The sequence below is a fragment of the Trachypithecus francoisi genome, unplaced genomic scaffold (assembly GCF_009764315.1).
Source record: "Trachypithecus francoisi isolate TF-2019V2 unplaced genomic scaffold, Tfra_2.0 Lachesis_group21, whole genome shotgun sequence".
In the NCBI taxonomy this organism is placed as follows: Eukaryota; Metazoa; Chordata; class Mammalia; order Primates; family Cercopithecidae; genus Trachypithecus; species Trachypithecus francoisi.
The window spans coordinates 33,687,112-33,699,874 of NW_022681467.1; the positions used below are offsets into that span (position 1 = coordinate 33,687,112).

The 12,763-nt window shown below is 40.3% G+C and overlaps 1 protein-coding gene across 1 annotated transcript in view; it reads left to right on the forward strand.

Annotated features, from left to right (window-relative positions):
• Nucleotides 1-12,763, forward strand: part of RPRD1B (regulation of nuclear pre-mRNA domain containing 1B) — a 60,544-nt gene that overhangs the window by 4,813 nt on the left and 42,968 nt on the right. Inside the window, exons 2-3 of the mRNA XM_033186390.1 lie at nt 3,362-3,491; nt 10,954-11,087. Of these exons, the coding sequence (XP_033042281.1) occupies nt 3,362-3,491; nt 10,954-11,087 (264 nt within the window). The remainder of the gene's footprint in view (nt 1-3,361; nt 3,492-10,953; nt 11,088-12,763) is intronic.

Genomic DNA, 12,763 nt, shown 5'->3' on the forward strand with positions numbered 1-12,763 from the left:
CAGAATTACTTTACGACTTTCTCTAGATGGCAAAACCAGCCAACAAGTAAAAAGTTTTGATTAACCAGTTGTTTAAATTTTACTCAACAACCAGTTTGACCAGTTTGGAGTGGGCATGGGTAGTGGGTGAAAGGACCTGTTTCTGTCATCTAGGAAAGACATCTGAACAAGTGAGTTGTCCCCCAGGATTGGAATGGAGGGTGTGCGTGTTGTGTGTATTGTGACTGTGTGCTCAGGAGCTCTAGGGTTTTATCATATCACTTTGACACACATGGTGCTTATGTTGACTGTTGAGGATGTTGAATATGGAGGGATACAGTTTATCCTAAATAAATCCCCATTGTTAAGTTCTAGGGTGATGAAAATTAATTGGCATTGTAAACAGTGAAAACCTTGACTCTCAAGGCCCTTAGATACCTTGTTTGTCTACTGAAAAGTGTATCAGGTCTTGAATGTCCACATTGACATTTTACAATATGGATTCTAGGTTTTTTTTTAACATAAAATGTATGGAATTTTAAAGCTCCACCTAATGAAGTTTGCTTTGTTGAAGTTGTGTGTTGCTTTTGAATCTGCTAACTTGCATGGGATTACAGGTGTGGTAGTTTCACTCACATCAGCTTTGCCGAGCATGGTTTGCTTTAGCAAAAAAGCGCGTTTTGCCGTAATCATATCATACCTTTGTAGCAACAGTAGGTATTGTAACTACTGACACTTTCGTTCTGCTTTTTAATAATAATTAGAACAGTTGAAGAAAGCGCCAGGTTCCTAGTATTCTTATCAGTTGGCCTTCTAAATTAGGCTATTACCAAAAGGTTAAAACAATTCAGGGTATCCATATTTAATTTTATGAGCATTTAAGACATCAGTTTCATCAGTTTGAACTGTAATATGCCTTTAAAATCTTGTTTTTAACTTGGGTTATTCTCCTGTAGCTACTTTTTTTTTTTTTTTTTTGAGATGGAGTCTCTTACTCTGTCACTCAGGTGTACAGTGGCGCGATCTCGGCTCACTGCAATCTCCGCCTCCCGGGTTCAAGTGATTTGTCCAGCTCAGCCTCCCGACTTGCTGGGTTTACAGGCACCTGGCACTATGCCCAGCTGATTTTTGTTTTTTTTTTTTTTTTTTGAAACGGAGTCTCACTCTGTCGTCCAGGCTGGAGTGCAGTGGCATGATCTCGGCTCACTGCAAGCTCTGCCTCCCAGGTTCACGCCATTCTCCTGCCTCAGCCTCCTGAGTAGCTGGGACTACAGGTGCTCACCACTATGCCTGGCTAATTTTTTGTATTTTTAGTCGAGACAAGGTTTCACTGTGTTAGCCAGGATGGTCTCGATCTTCTGACCTCAGGTGATCCACCTGCCTCGGCCTCCCAAAGTGTTGGAATTACAGGCGTGAGCCACCGTGCCCAGCCTCCTGTAGCTATGTTTTAAAATGTCAGATCTTATGCCTGCTATGTCAGACATATACATGATTTGTATATTTCAAAAACTGGTTTCAGAGAGAAATAGAGCAAGGACTACTCAGGTGTGTTAAGATTAATAAAGAGCTTGTGTTTTTCAGGTACTTTAGCACTGGAGAAAACTCTGTGTTTTGAAACATCTAATTATGTTCTTATTTATTTCTTTTAAAAGAAAACTGGGACCAAAAATCGTAGTGATGGAACTTTATAGTTGAGAAATTATGTGCATAGAAGCCAGGAAATTCAGTAATGTTCCCCAAAGCAACTGTAACTCAGACGTATTGCATGAGGTTTTTATGCTTTAATATATGATACATATAGAGTAATAGCGAATAACCACATTTCATATAAATAAGAGAGAATTATGGTTTTTGTGAAAGCCCTAATTTTGCATATCTAGATTTCACATGTGTGTAAATTTTCAGTAAGAATGTAGTGTTGATGTATACTTGTATTTGAGCTAATATCTATTGGTGCACCTAGAGAGTCTTCTGTATTATTGATTATGGTTATTGGAGTATCAGAGAAATTCTCAGTTTAGGAGCAAAATTACAAGAAACCTTTTTTTTTCTTTTTTTTTTTGAGATGGAGTTTCGCTCTTGTTGCCCAGGCTGGCGTGCAATGGCATGATATAGGCTCACCAAAACCTCTACCACCTGGATTCAAGCGATTCTCCTGCCTTAGCCTCCTGAGTAGCTGGGATTACAGGCATGCGCCACCATGCCAGGCAAATTTTGTATTTTTAGTAGAGACGGGGTTTCTCCATGTTGGTCAGACTGGTCTCGAACTCCTGACCTCAGGTGATCTGTCCACCTCGGCCTCCAAAAGTGCTGAGATGACAGGCATGAGCCACCATGCCCGGTGAAACCATTTTAAAATTGAAACCTAACTCAGTCTTTTTTTTTTTTTTTTTGAGACAGAGTCTTGCTCTGTCACCCACGCTGGAGTGCAGTGGTACAATCTCGGCTCACTGCAACCTCCACCTCCTGGATTCAAGCGATTCTCCTGCCTCAGCCTCCAGAGTAGCTAGGACTACAGGCGCCCACCACCACACCCAGCTAATTTTTGTATATTTAGTAGAGGTAGGGTTTCACCATATTGGCCAGGCTGGTCTCAAACTCCTGACCTCAAATGATCCACCCACCTCGTCCTCCCAAAGTGCTGAGATTACAGGCATGAGCCACCACGTCTGGCCAACTCAGTCTTTCATTCTGGAATATTTGATAATTAAAAGTGAGTTAGAAATTGCTCATTTTTGCAGTAAATAAAAGCCTTAGTTTTTTTGTTTTTTTTTTTTTTTGAGATGGAGTCTTGCTCTGTCGCCCAGGCTGGAGTGCAGTAGCCGGATCTCAGCTCACTGCAAGCTCCGCCTCCCGGGTTCACGCTATTCTCCTGCCTCAGCCTGCCAAGTAGCTGGGACTACAGACGCCCGCCACCTCGCCCAGCTAGTTTTTTTGTATTTTTTAGTAGAGACGAGGTTTCACCGTGTTAGCCAGGATGGTCTCGATCTCCTGACCTCGTGATCCGCCCGTCTCGGCCTCCCAAAGTGCTGGGATTACAGGCTTGAGCCACCGCGCCCGGCCAAAAGCCTTAGTTTTAACATTAGTATTGACTGCTTATCCTTTAGGAATTCTCTTTGGATTATCTAAATTTTTTACTATCAATTAATTACCCTGGTTTAAACAACACAGAAATGAAGATGGCCCATTGTTTTTCTTTTTCTTTTCCAAAACGGTATTCCCAAACCTATTCCTTAGGTTGTCTTTTTAAACATATCTACTTGACCCCCCCAGGTAGAAAATACTTGTCTTAAATGTTTTTTTTAGGAGCAGCCCAGCAAAAGAATTGTGAATTGAGAATTTCTTTGGTGTAAGTTAAATTCTTTTCTTTTCTTTTTTTCAGCCAAATCAAATAGAAAGCTTACTTTTCTGTATTTAGCAAATGATGTCATCCAGAACAGTAAAAGGAAAGGACCTGAATTCACTAGAGAATTTGAATCTGTCCTTGTGGATGCTTTTTCTCATGTTGCCAGGTATGTTGTCTGTTTTTGGATTTGTTTTTAAATTCGTTACCTTTTCCACTGTTTTGTTCTTTTTTTTTCTGTGATAGCCTTTGTAAATTGACAACTTCCTACTTTACAGAGAGTTGTGGAGGCCAAATTGTGGTTTTATGTTTTGTTGAGCCCTCAAGAACTATCGAGACATGTAAACACTCTGATACATTTAAGAGATTCAGTCTGGCATATCTTTTCTTCTAGATATATTCATTTTCAGTTTTTGAATTTATTTCTTGGTTATGATATTTTCCTTGGTTGAGTTGTCTCATTAGCTTATGATTAAAAAACAAAGCTAACTAGTAAGGGAACATTTTAGTAATGTAATAGTAAGTGATTAATTGCCAAATGCCTTCCTTTTTATTTCTTCTGGATTTCTAGATGTCTAGTTTACTAAAAATAGTAGTCATTACTGTAACTGCAGTAATAGTAATTATTAGTGTGGAAAGTAGGTGTTTGATCTGGCTATATTGTATTAAGCCTGATGCTATTGTGTTTTGTGGTGGAGAGGAGTGGCACACACATAACTAATACCATAGAAAGCATACATTGGATTAAAAGTCTTATAAATTACTTCATGTGAAAACAAAAGCTTTCTGTAGGCTCAAATTAGGTGCCCAGGAAAAGCAAAGAAAAACTATCATTCATTAGAATATTATGTTTATAGGTAAATATATAAAAGATATTTGCAAAAGAAATTGGGAAACATGAATGGGGAGACTAGTAGGTTAAACATAAATTGTTATTAGGTCTAAAATATAGTGAAAGTCCTTAAATGAGAAATGAAGTCCTGCTTTCATTGCAGGATTTGAAAAGTTTGAAGGAATAAAATTAGAAATCCAAGAGAAAGAAATGACACCTAGCTTTGTAGAGATGAAAAAGATGGTTTTTGTTGGTCAGCTACATAACTGGATCACCTTTTGATCAGCATGGACACTGAAGTAGCAAAATGTGTTATTAACTTGAAAAAATACTGCATCTTCATAATAGAATAAGCTTAGAACAGACTACTGGAGGAGCTATCTGAAATAGACAGATTTTCTTGCTTTGATGAGATTTAATTCACAGTTTCTTAGAAATTAATGGTAGCTCTGCCTTAGACACTATGTGAGTGGCCTGGGATGTGTTACTTAACTTTTGAACCCAAATTTCCTAACTGGCTAACGGGGGAGGATACCACTTATCTCCTAAGAGTTGTTGGGAGGGTAAAGACAGACAATATGTTTAAAAGTACGTAGTACAATGCCTTTTCCACATTCTTTGCTCATTCATTAGATCATATGTTTTTTCCTATATTCCAGGCACCTAGTAAAGTGTCTGGCACAGAGCTGCTTGGTTATGTAGCTTGAAGGAATACCATTTATATAGCCTCCACGTAAATGGAGTCCCAGGAGCTGGGCAACAGTGTGGTCTGCCCTGACACAGAGTAGGCGTTCAGTAAATATTTGTTAAATGAGTTAATTAATGTTAACTCATTATGGAAGAGGTTTGGTCTAGGGAATTGGCTGAAATGATGTCTTGTAGGGATAGTAAACATAACAATTTTATTTAGAAATTTCAGCCTGGGCAGCATAGTAAGACCCTGTGTCTACAAAAAACTTCTTAAAAATGAGCCAGGCGTGGTGGTATGCACCTGTAGTCCTAGCTACTTGGGATGCTAAGGCAGGAGGATTGCTTGAGTCCAGGAGTTCAAAGCTGTAGTGAGCTATAATTATACCACTGCACTCCAGGTTTGGTAACAGAGCAAGACCCTGTCTCTGAATTACAAACAGACAAACAATCTGTAATCTTTAGCTGTCCCGAAACCAAAAAGTAAATAGAAAGGGGTGGAAAAGGGGGTGGGCAATACCAGGGTTAAAAATTCCTTTTCACTTGGGAACACCTTAAAAACTAGCCAAGTTTTAGATGTCTTGGCAGATTCAGTGGCAGTGCAGGGAAGATAAAACTGGTCCTTCTCAATAAAATAGCCCAAATTCCTTTCTGTTTGCTTTCTTCTGGTTCTTTTAAGATCCTGCTTGGATATTATATTCAGGATACCCATGTTTCCAATCTCCTTTCTTATACCCCATTATTAGGACAGAAAGTCCAACATCTGTGCTTCAACCGTGATGCAGCTTGTCCACACTAGGAGTAGCCTAATTAACAAATACTTTCTGTATGCTTTTTTTGTGGCCAGTTGATGAACAGAGATAGTTGACCTGTTACTATTGACTAAATTGATGAGGGATATCTTTGTGATAAACGATACCTCCATCCCCAACAAACAGTAAAAGAACTCCCAAGTCCGAGAAAGCTGCCAAGTTTATAGGGTAGATTTGATTTGAATAGCAGTTTAATTAACCAGACTGCAAACTTTTTTTCATACAAGTGCCTTGTTTTCTTCCCAGTGAGGAGACAGCTGTCCATGTCATTTTTCATTCAATATGTATTGGAGTGCCTTCTATATGCCAAGTACGGATCCAGACACTGGGGGAGCAGCAATGAACAAGGCAGGCGAAGACAAGTAAATGAGCAAGATACTTTCAGAGCAGGATAGTACAGACATAATAAAATGGAATGATGTTCTAGAGTAGGATCTCTCGCTGGCAGTGTGGTTCAGGAAGTCCTCTAAGGAAATGACATTTGAGGTAATCGTGCGAAGCAGGAGCAGCTATTAAGAAAAACTTAAGGCAGAAATAATCTTGGCTTGCTAAGAGAAACAGAATGAAGGCTGGTGTGATTAGAACATAGTGTACAAAGGAAAAGTGGCATCCAGATGAGGTCTGAGAGGTGGACATGCACCAGTCATGTACACCCTGTAAGACTTGGGAGTTAGGATTTTTTTCTGATGGGATGTCACTGAAGAGTTTTAAGCAGGGGAATGATATATTCCAACATACGTTTTTAAAAGATCCCTCTTTAAAAGTGGCTTAGTGTGGAGGGATGGATTGTAAAGGCCAAGGGAGGGGCAGGGACGTGAGTTTGGAGGATATTGCTGTGGTGCAGGCTAGAGGTGGCATTGGCTAGGACCCAGAAGCAATGGGAAGATACTAATAGCTTCTATTTATTGAATGCGTCATTCGTGGGAGGATCCCCACCTCTCCAGTGTGAAACTGATAGGATTTATAGGTGTTGAGTGGGAGCTAGTAGTGAAAAGAGAAATCGAAGACGATTTCTAGCTTTTGACATAAGTGAATGACTGATGGTGCCCTTTACTGAAGTGAAGATTGGGGGAAGGATTTGGTGGAGGAAATCATGAGTTTTGTTTTGGCCAGGCCGAGTGTGAGATGGCTAGTGAATATTCCAAGGAGTGATGCCAGATAGGTAGGTGGATAAAATAGTCTGAAGCTCAGTAGAGAATTGATTTCTGGAGACATAAATTTGGGAGTTACCCACATGATGTTTATTTATTGTCGTGGGCCCCAAGACCACTCCCGGGTTTGGTGATTCCCTAGAAGATCTCACAGGACTCATCGTGTAGTCATAGTCATGGCAGTGATTCATTACAGCTAAAGGATCCAAAGCAGCAGCAGCAGCAGAGGGTGATGTGCATGCAGTGCCTGCAGCAGACTGGAGCGCTCTAGGTGTAAGCTTCTGAGTCCCCTCTCAGTGCGATTACACAAATACACTTAATTCCTCCAGCACTGAGTTGTGATGTGTATGACGTGTAACCTACCAGGAAAGCTCATTAAAGACTCCGTGCCCAGAGTTTTTGTCGGATTGGTCGTGTAGACACCCTCTGCCAAAATTCTAGGCTCCCAGAAATAAATCAGGTGTTGATTAAGGACTGTATTGTTTGCACAAACAATTAAGGCCCAGTAAACCACCCTTACCAGTTAGAAAATGGTAGGGACACTCTGAAATCCCAAGTTCCCAGACGCTAGCCAAGCACTTTCCTAAGGGTGGCAGTCTGACCTTCTGTGTTAACTCTTTTCTGAACCATCTTTACATGAGGTACTGTTGGAAGTGTAGGGAATACTTAGAATTCCTGCCCTTAGTAGGCCTAACGTAGGCCTGCTGTGCATGGGATAAGACAGAGTTGTACAAATTACTGTGGTTGTACCGAAAAAGTGCCATAGAACTGTAGAGGAAGAAAAGGCCCCCAAGGCTGGCTTAGCAGGGCCTCAGGTGTCCAGTTGACACGTCAAGCAGCATTCTGTTTGTGTGTGTCATACACATTTTTCACTCTCAAAGGTCAGTTTTGCTATCTATATTGAAAAATGAAGGGATTGAATTTGTAATTAATCAGAATTAAAATACTAAGTGTTCAATGTAATATTAAGTTGTGTATGTAATTATTTGCCATCTTCCACTTTATTCGTAGATTGATGGCAAAGATGGTTTAGTCTTTTTTTCTATTTAAAGATTTCTCAGTTTAGATTGGAGTTATTGTATACTGTATACAGTATACTGAAAATACTGCTCTTTCTGTTATAAAATGGCTTTATTACCTTGGTTGTGTCTGATTCCAGATGCCAAAGTGACTTCCATTTCACTGGAGCTACTTCCTTCAAAACCTAATCAGTGGAAAGATTTCTTGAATATTTTATTTATAACTTTGAAACTTATCTAGCAAAACCTTGATTTGCCACAATGCTCAAGGAAATATCTGTCCTGGTTAGTTACATTCACTAATTAAACTGGAACCCCCCTTTTTGGCCTTTAGTAGTAAAAGCCTTTTGAAAATGTTTTGCGGTTATGACAGGTTTGAACATCATTTTCCATTGTGCCTGAAACTGTACACAAAACCAGTCTTAGCCTGAATGGAGTCCCAAGTATCCCCAGGAATGGTGGATGGTGTGTGTGTATTGTGATACCCACCTATTTTTTAACTAAATCCTTGATAAGAATTTATTCTCATGGTAATGGTTTCTCCTTGTTTTAAGTGAATAGAGAATCTGCAGCAAACAGATTTTATGTTAAAAGTACCAGCTAGTTCGTTAACTAAGTTCTGATTAGTTGCAATTTGATTTTATTAATTATAATGACTTTATTTTTATAAGCTATACATTTGATCACATCAGGGACCTCCCATTGCCTGCAGGCCACATGCTTTAATATGGCATTGGCATTCAGGGCTTCCAGATTCTTCTGCCATTTCCCCACATTCCCCCATATACTTCAGCTACCTGAATTACTCCTTTCCCTTTGCCTTGTTCGATTTTGGCGGTTCCATTTGAAGAAGAGATAGCATGAACAAAGGCCCATGCACATGAGAGAACAAATTCTGAGTAGCAAATACATACGGGTGGCTGTTGCTGGAATGCAGAGTTCCAGGTCGGGTAGGGAAAGGAGACTAAACAGGTCTGAGGGGTTGCTGAGTCGAGCCCTAGAGGTCAGGACCCAGGCCTTCTTATTCTTTGTATTCTGTAAACCTTCATTGATGGAGCCGAGGAGTGCTTAGTTGATTTCTGACGTGACCTTGATACGGTAAGATGATTGTTGAAAGTTGAGTAACTGTATAACTTACTGAAACCCATATACATTTTTTTGAAAAAGATTACAATTTAACAGATATTTATTGTGCTTGTTCAAGGGCATATAGCAATGGGAGAGAATGACAAAATCTCCACCCCTGTGGAAATTACATTCAAATGGAAAGCATGTAAACAAAAAGTAAACTATTGAATATACAGCATACCAGAAAAGTTGTATGGAAAAAAATTGAGTAGGGGCAGGGAGTGTCATTTTCAAGGTGGAGATTAGGGAATGACATGCTGAAGGTGGTGTGACTAAACATACACCTGAAGGAGTAGAGGGATTGAATTTTGTGGCCACATGGGGAATGTGGTTCCAGGCAAAGCAAACTCTTCTAGTGCTAAGGCTCTGAGGCCGTGCTAGGGTAGCTGTTGAGGCAGGAGGTTGGAAGATGGGGGTGGGGAAGAGTGGGTAGGAGATGAGGCCAGGGAAATAACAGCTGGGTTGGGAAAGGCCTTGGAGTCTTTATAAGGACTTTTGTTCTGAGGGATACTGGGAAGAAATGTTGGCAATTTTGAACAAAGGAGTGACGTGGTCTGCCTTAGTACAGCAGCTAAAATGATGTTTTGAAAACTCGAGAGTAGGTTGTAAGAGGACAAAGGTGGAAGCGGGGAGACCAGTAATGAGGCTACTATAGTAGTCCAGGCAAGAGATGATAGTGCCTTGGGCCAGACTGATAGCAGAGGAAAAAATGAGAAGTAACTCATTTCTGGATATATTTTGAAGGTGGAATAAAAGTGTTTTATCACAAATATCAAGAAATTGGGTCATATTTTTAAGCTTTTTAAACTTAGCAGTAGAAATGTTTTCTTTTTTTTTTTTTTTTTTTTTTTTACCATACCCTCACTTCTGACTTTAAAAAGTTTAACAAAAAAAGAATTAATTGTTATGTACCCTGATTGAGTCCTTTAGTCAGTGAAATTGACCGCCTGTAATTCATAAGTAAGATGCTGTGACCGGGCGATGCTGAAACCTCCGTTTGCCTTGAGTTTGCTAAAGTGTTGTCACGGTTGGGTGTGAATAGAGTTCCCATTTCAGTTGAATTTGGCATGGTTTCTTCTTGAAGTTCCTACTAAAAGCCATTTAACTTAGATACTAAGATGTCGAGGTATCCCTTCTTGTTTAAAGTCATTCAATATAAGATCGTTGCTATTTAAACCCCGTCACAAAACAGAACAGTTCACGGTAACAGTGGGTGGTGACTGAATTCCCTTTGCTTTCAGAAAGTCTAACCCAATCTTCTGTTTGCTGTCTGACATTTTATTGTAGGCAATTGGTTCTCGGTGCTATAGTCCTTTATGTCCTGTTTCAGGAGTTAACATGTCAAGGGAAAACATTTTCTTCTAATTCATATCCTTTGATATAAATTATGAAGGACTGCATTATTAAGTGTGTCCTAAGATTATCAGATACTTTGTGTGAACCTGGACTATGGACTTAGCCCACAATTAAAATAATTATGAAGTGGTTAGAACTGGAATGAGTCTTAACATATACATGTATATGATTGTGTTTATACATGTAGAGGTGTTGGTGTGTTAGAATTGATGGGTTGCAGTGAATTTATTTCCTGTTTTAAACATCTGGTTTTTTAAAATCATTTTTCTATCTTTAAGAGTTCTGATCCACTTTTAATTTCCAGCAGAATGTCTGGCAGCACATTTTAATTAACGTCATCTTTAAAAAGCAAGCTATCACAATTGATAAGATGGAGTTTTGATAATTTTCTGTCTAAAAATTGGCCATTGACTTTTGGTCCTATTTGATTTCGATTATGGCATGATCCCTCCCACTACAGGAAGAATGTAGTTTGTGGTCAGGTTTTGGGTATCCAAGTATTAGAATATGTACCTTATTCTTATGCTTTTAAATGTGTAAATCATTTAGTCAGTTGTTGATTTCTTTTTTTTTTTTTTAAGTAGATCTGTCCTAATTAAAAACAAAATCTTAAGCTTATATATATCTTTTCATCTTTTCTGGGCAGAGAGGCAGATGAAGGCTGTAAAAAACCTTTAGAAAGATTGCTGAACATCTGGCAAGAACGAAGTGTGTATGGCGGCGAGTTCATACAGCAGCTGAAGCTGTCTATGGAGGACTCCAAGAGCCCTCCCCCCAAAGGTAGAAACATCACCACATGTTTACAGCTCTTGGTCTTTGCCTACTTTCGAATCAAATATGAAAAGCTGCAGTGGGGTTTGCTGTGAACCACCAGCGATTTTATGATTCTTCAGAGAGATGATCATGAACGATGGTGAGAATTTATGTAGTGCTCACAGCGTGTAAGCCTGGTTCTAGTATTCATGCTGTTCATCCTCTCACACCCTGACTTTTGCTCTCTGTTCTCCTTGGCTTGCTTCTGTCTTTCAGAGACTTTCCTTGCACGGTGAAAGGAACAATGAAGTTATTCAGAGTTGTAGTGAACTAGGAAGTAGCCTGGACTAAGATTTTGTCCTTGCTCTGCCATTAACTACAATAGGACCTTGGATAAGTTTCTTAGTTTTTTAAGAACTTGGTTTAATTAAATGTAGATGTGCTTTTGAAACATATCCTTATGATTGTCAGCATGGTGTCTGTCTAAAATTGATTGATTGATTGTTTTGGAGACAGAGTCTCACCCTGTCATCCAGGCTGGAGTGCAGTGGTGTGATCTTGGCTCACTGCAACATCTGCTTCCTGTGTTCAAGCCATTCTCCTGCCTCAGCCTCCCGTGTAGCTGAGATTCGGGCACCCGCCACAACACCCGGCTAGTTTTTGTATTTTTAGTAGAGTTGGGGTTTCACCATGTTTGCCAGGCTGGTCTCAAATTCCTGGCCTCAAGTGATCTGCCCGCCTCGGCCTCCCAAAGTGCTGGATTACAGGTGTGAGTCACCGCGCCCGGCTGAAAATTGATTTTGATCTTTATTGAACCCAGGATATCTTTAGGAAGTGCATCTGTGTGTGAATTTTGCAAAGCCCTTAATAGGAGCTTATATTATTTTTTCTTTTTTCTTTTTTTTGCTCTGTCGCCCAGGCTGGAGTGCAGTGGCGTGGTCTCGGCTCACTGCAGCCTCCACCTCCCGGATTCAAGCAGTTCTTTGCCTCAGCCTCCCGAGTAGCTGGGATTACAGGCACCTGCCACCATGCCCAGCTAATTTTTGTATTTTTGATAGAGACAGGCTTTCACCATCTCGGCCAGGCTGGTCTTGAACTCCTGACCTCGTGATCCATCTGCCTTGGCCTTCCAAAGTGCTGGGATTACAGGCATGAGCCACCGCACCCAGCCTGTTTTTTTCTTTGAAGAGTAAGATCACGTGTTGTTTAGTTGCTTGGCTTCTGGTTAGTTGTGGTTTAATTCTAGTTGGCATGACATGTTTCTAAGCTACAGGTCTGGTCTGCCTGCATACATACTTGTTTCCTGGAGGATCAAGTCCAAGTACTGATAGTATTGAAGATCCTTTCTATCTGAACTAGCCTGTTTTTCCAGATTCTTCTCCTACTGCTTCCTCACTTACACCATATTCTTTGGCCAAACTGAATTGTCAACAGTTTCCCCTCTGGATGCTCTGTTGGCACTGCTTCCTTTGCATCTGCTGTTACCTCTGCTTGATGTCCTTCTACTGCTTTCACTGTGTGGTGAACTCATTCTCCAGGAATGCAGCTCTCATTCTGACATCTTCCTTGGCTTGTCGGGGCTCATGTGGTCATTCCCTCCTTGTTCTCTGGTACTTTGTGCATGGATCTGCTATAGAACCTAGTCACGATTAGCATGTGTGACAGTATCCTTCACTGAGCAACCATTTTGTGTACCCTTAGTG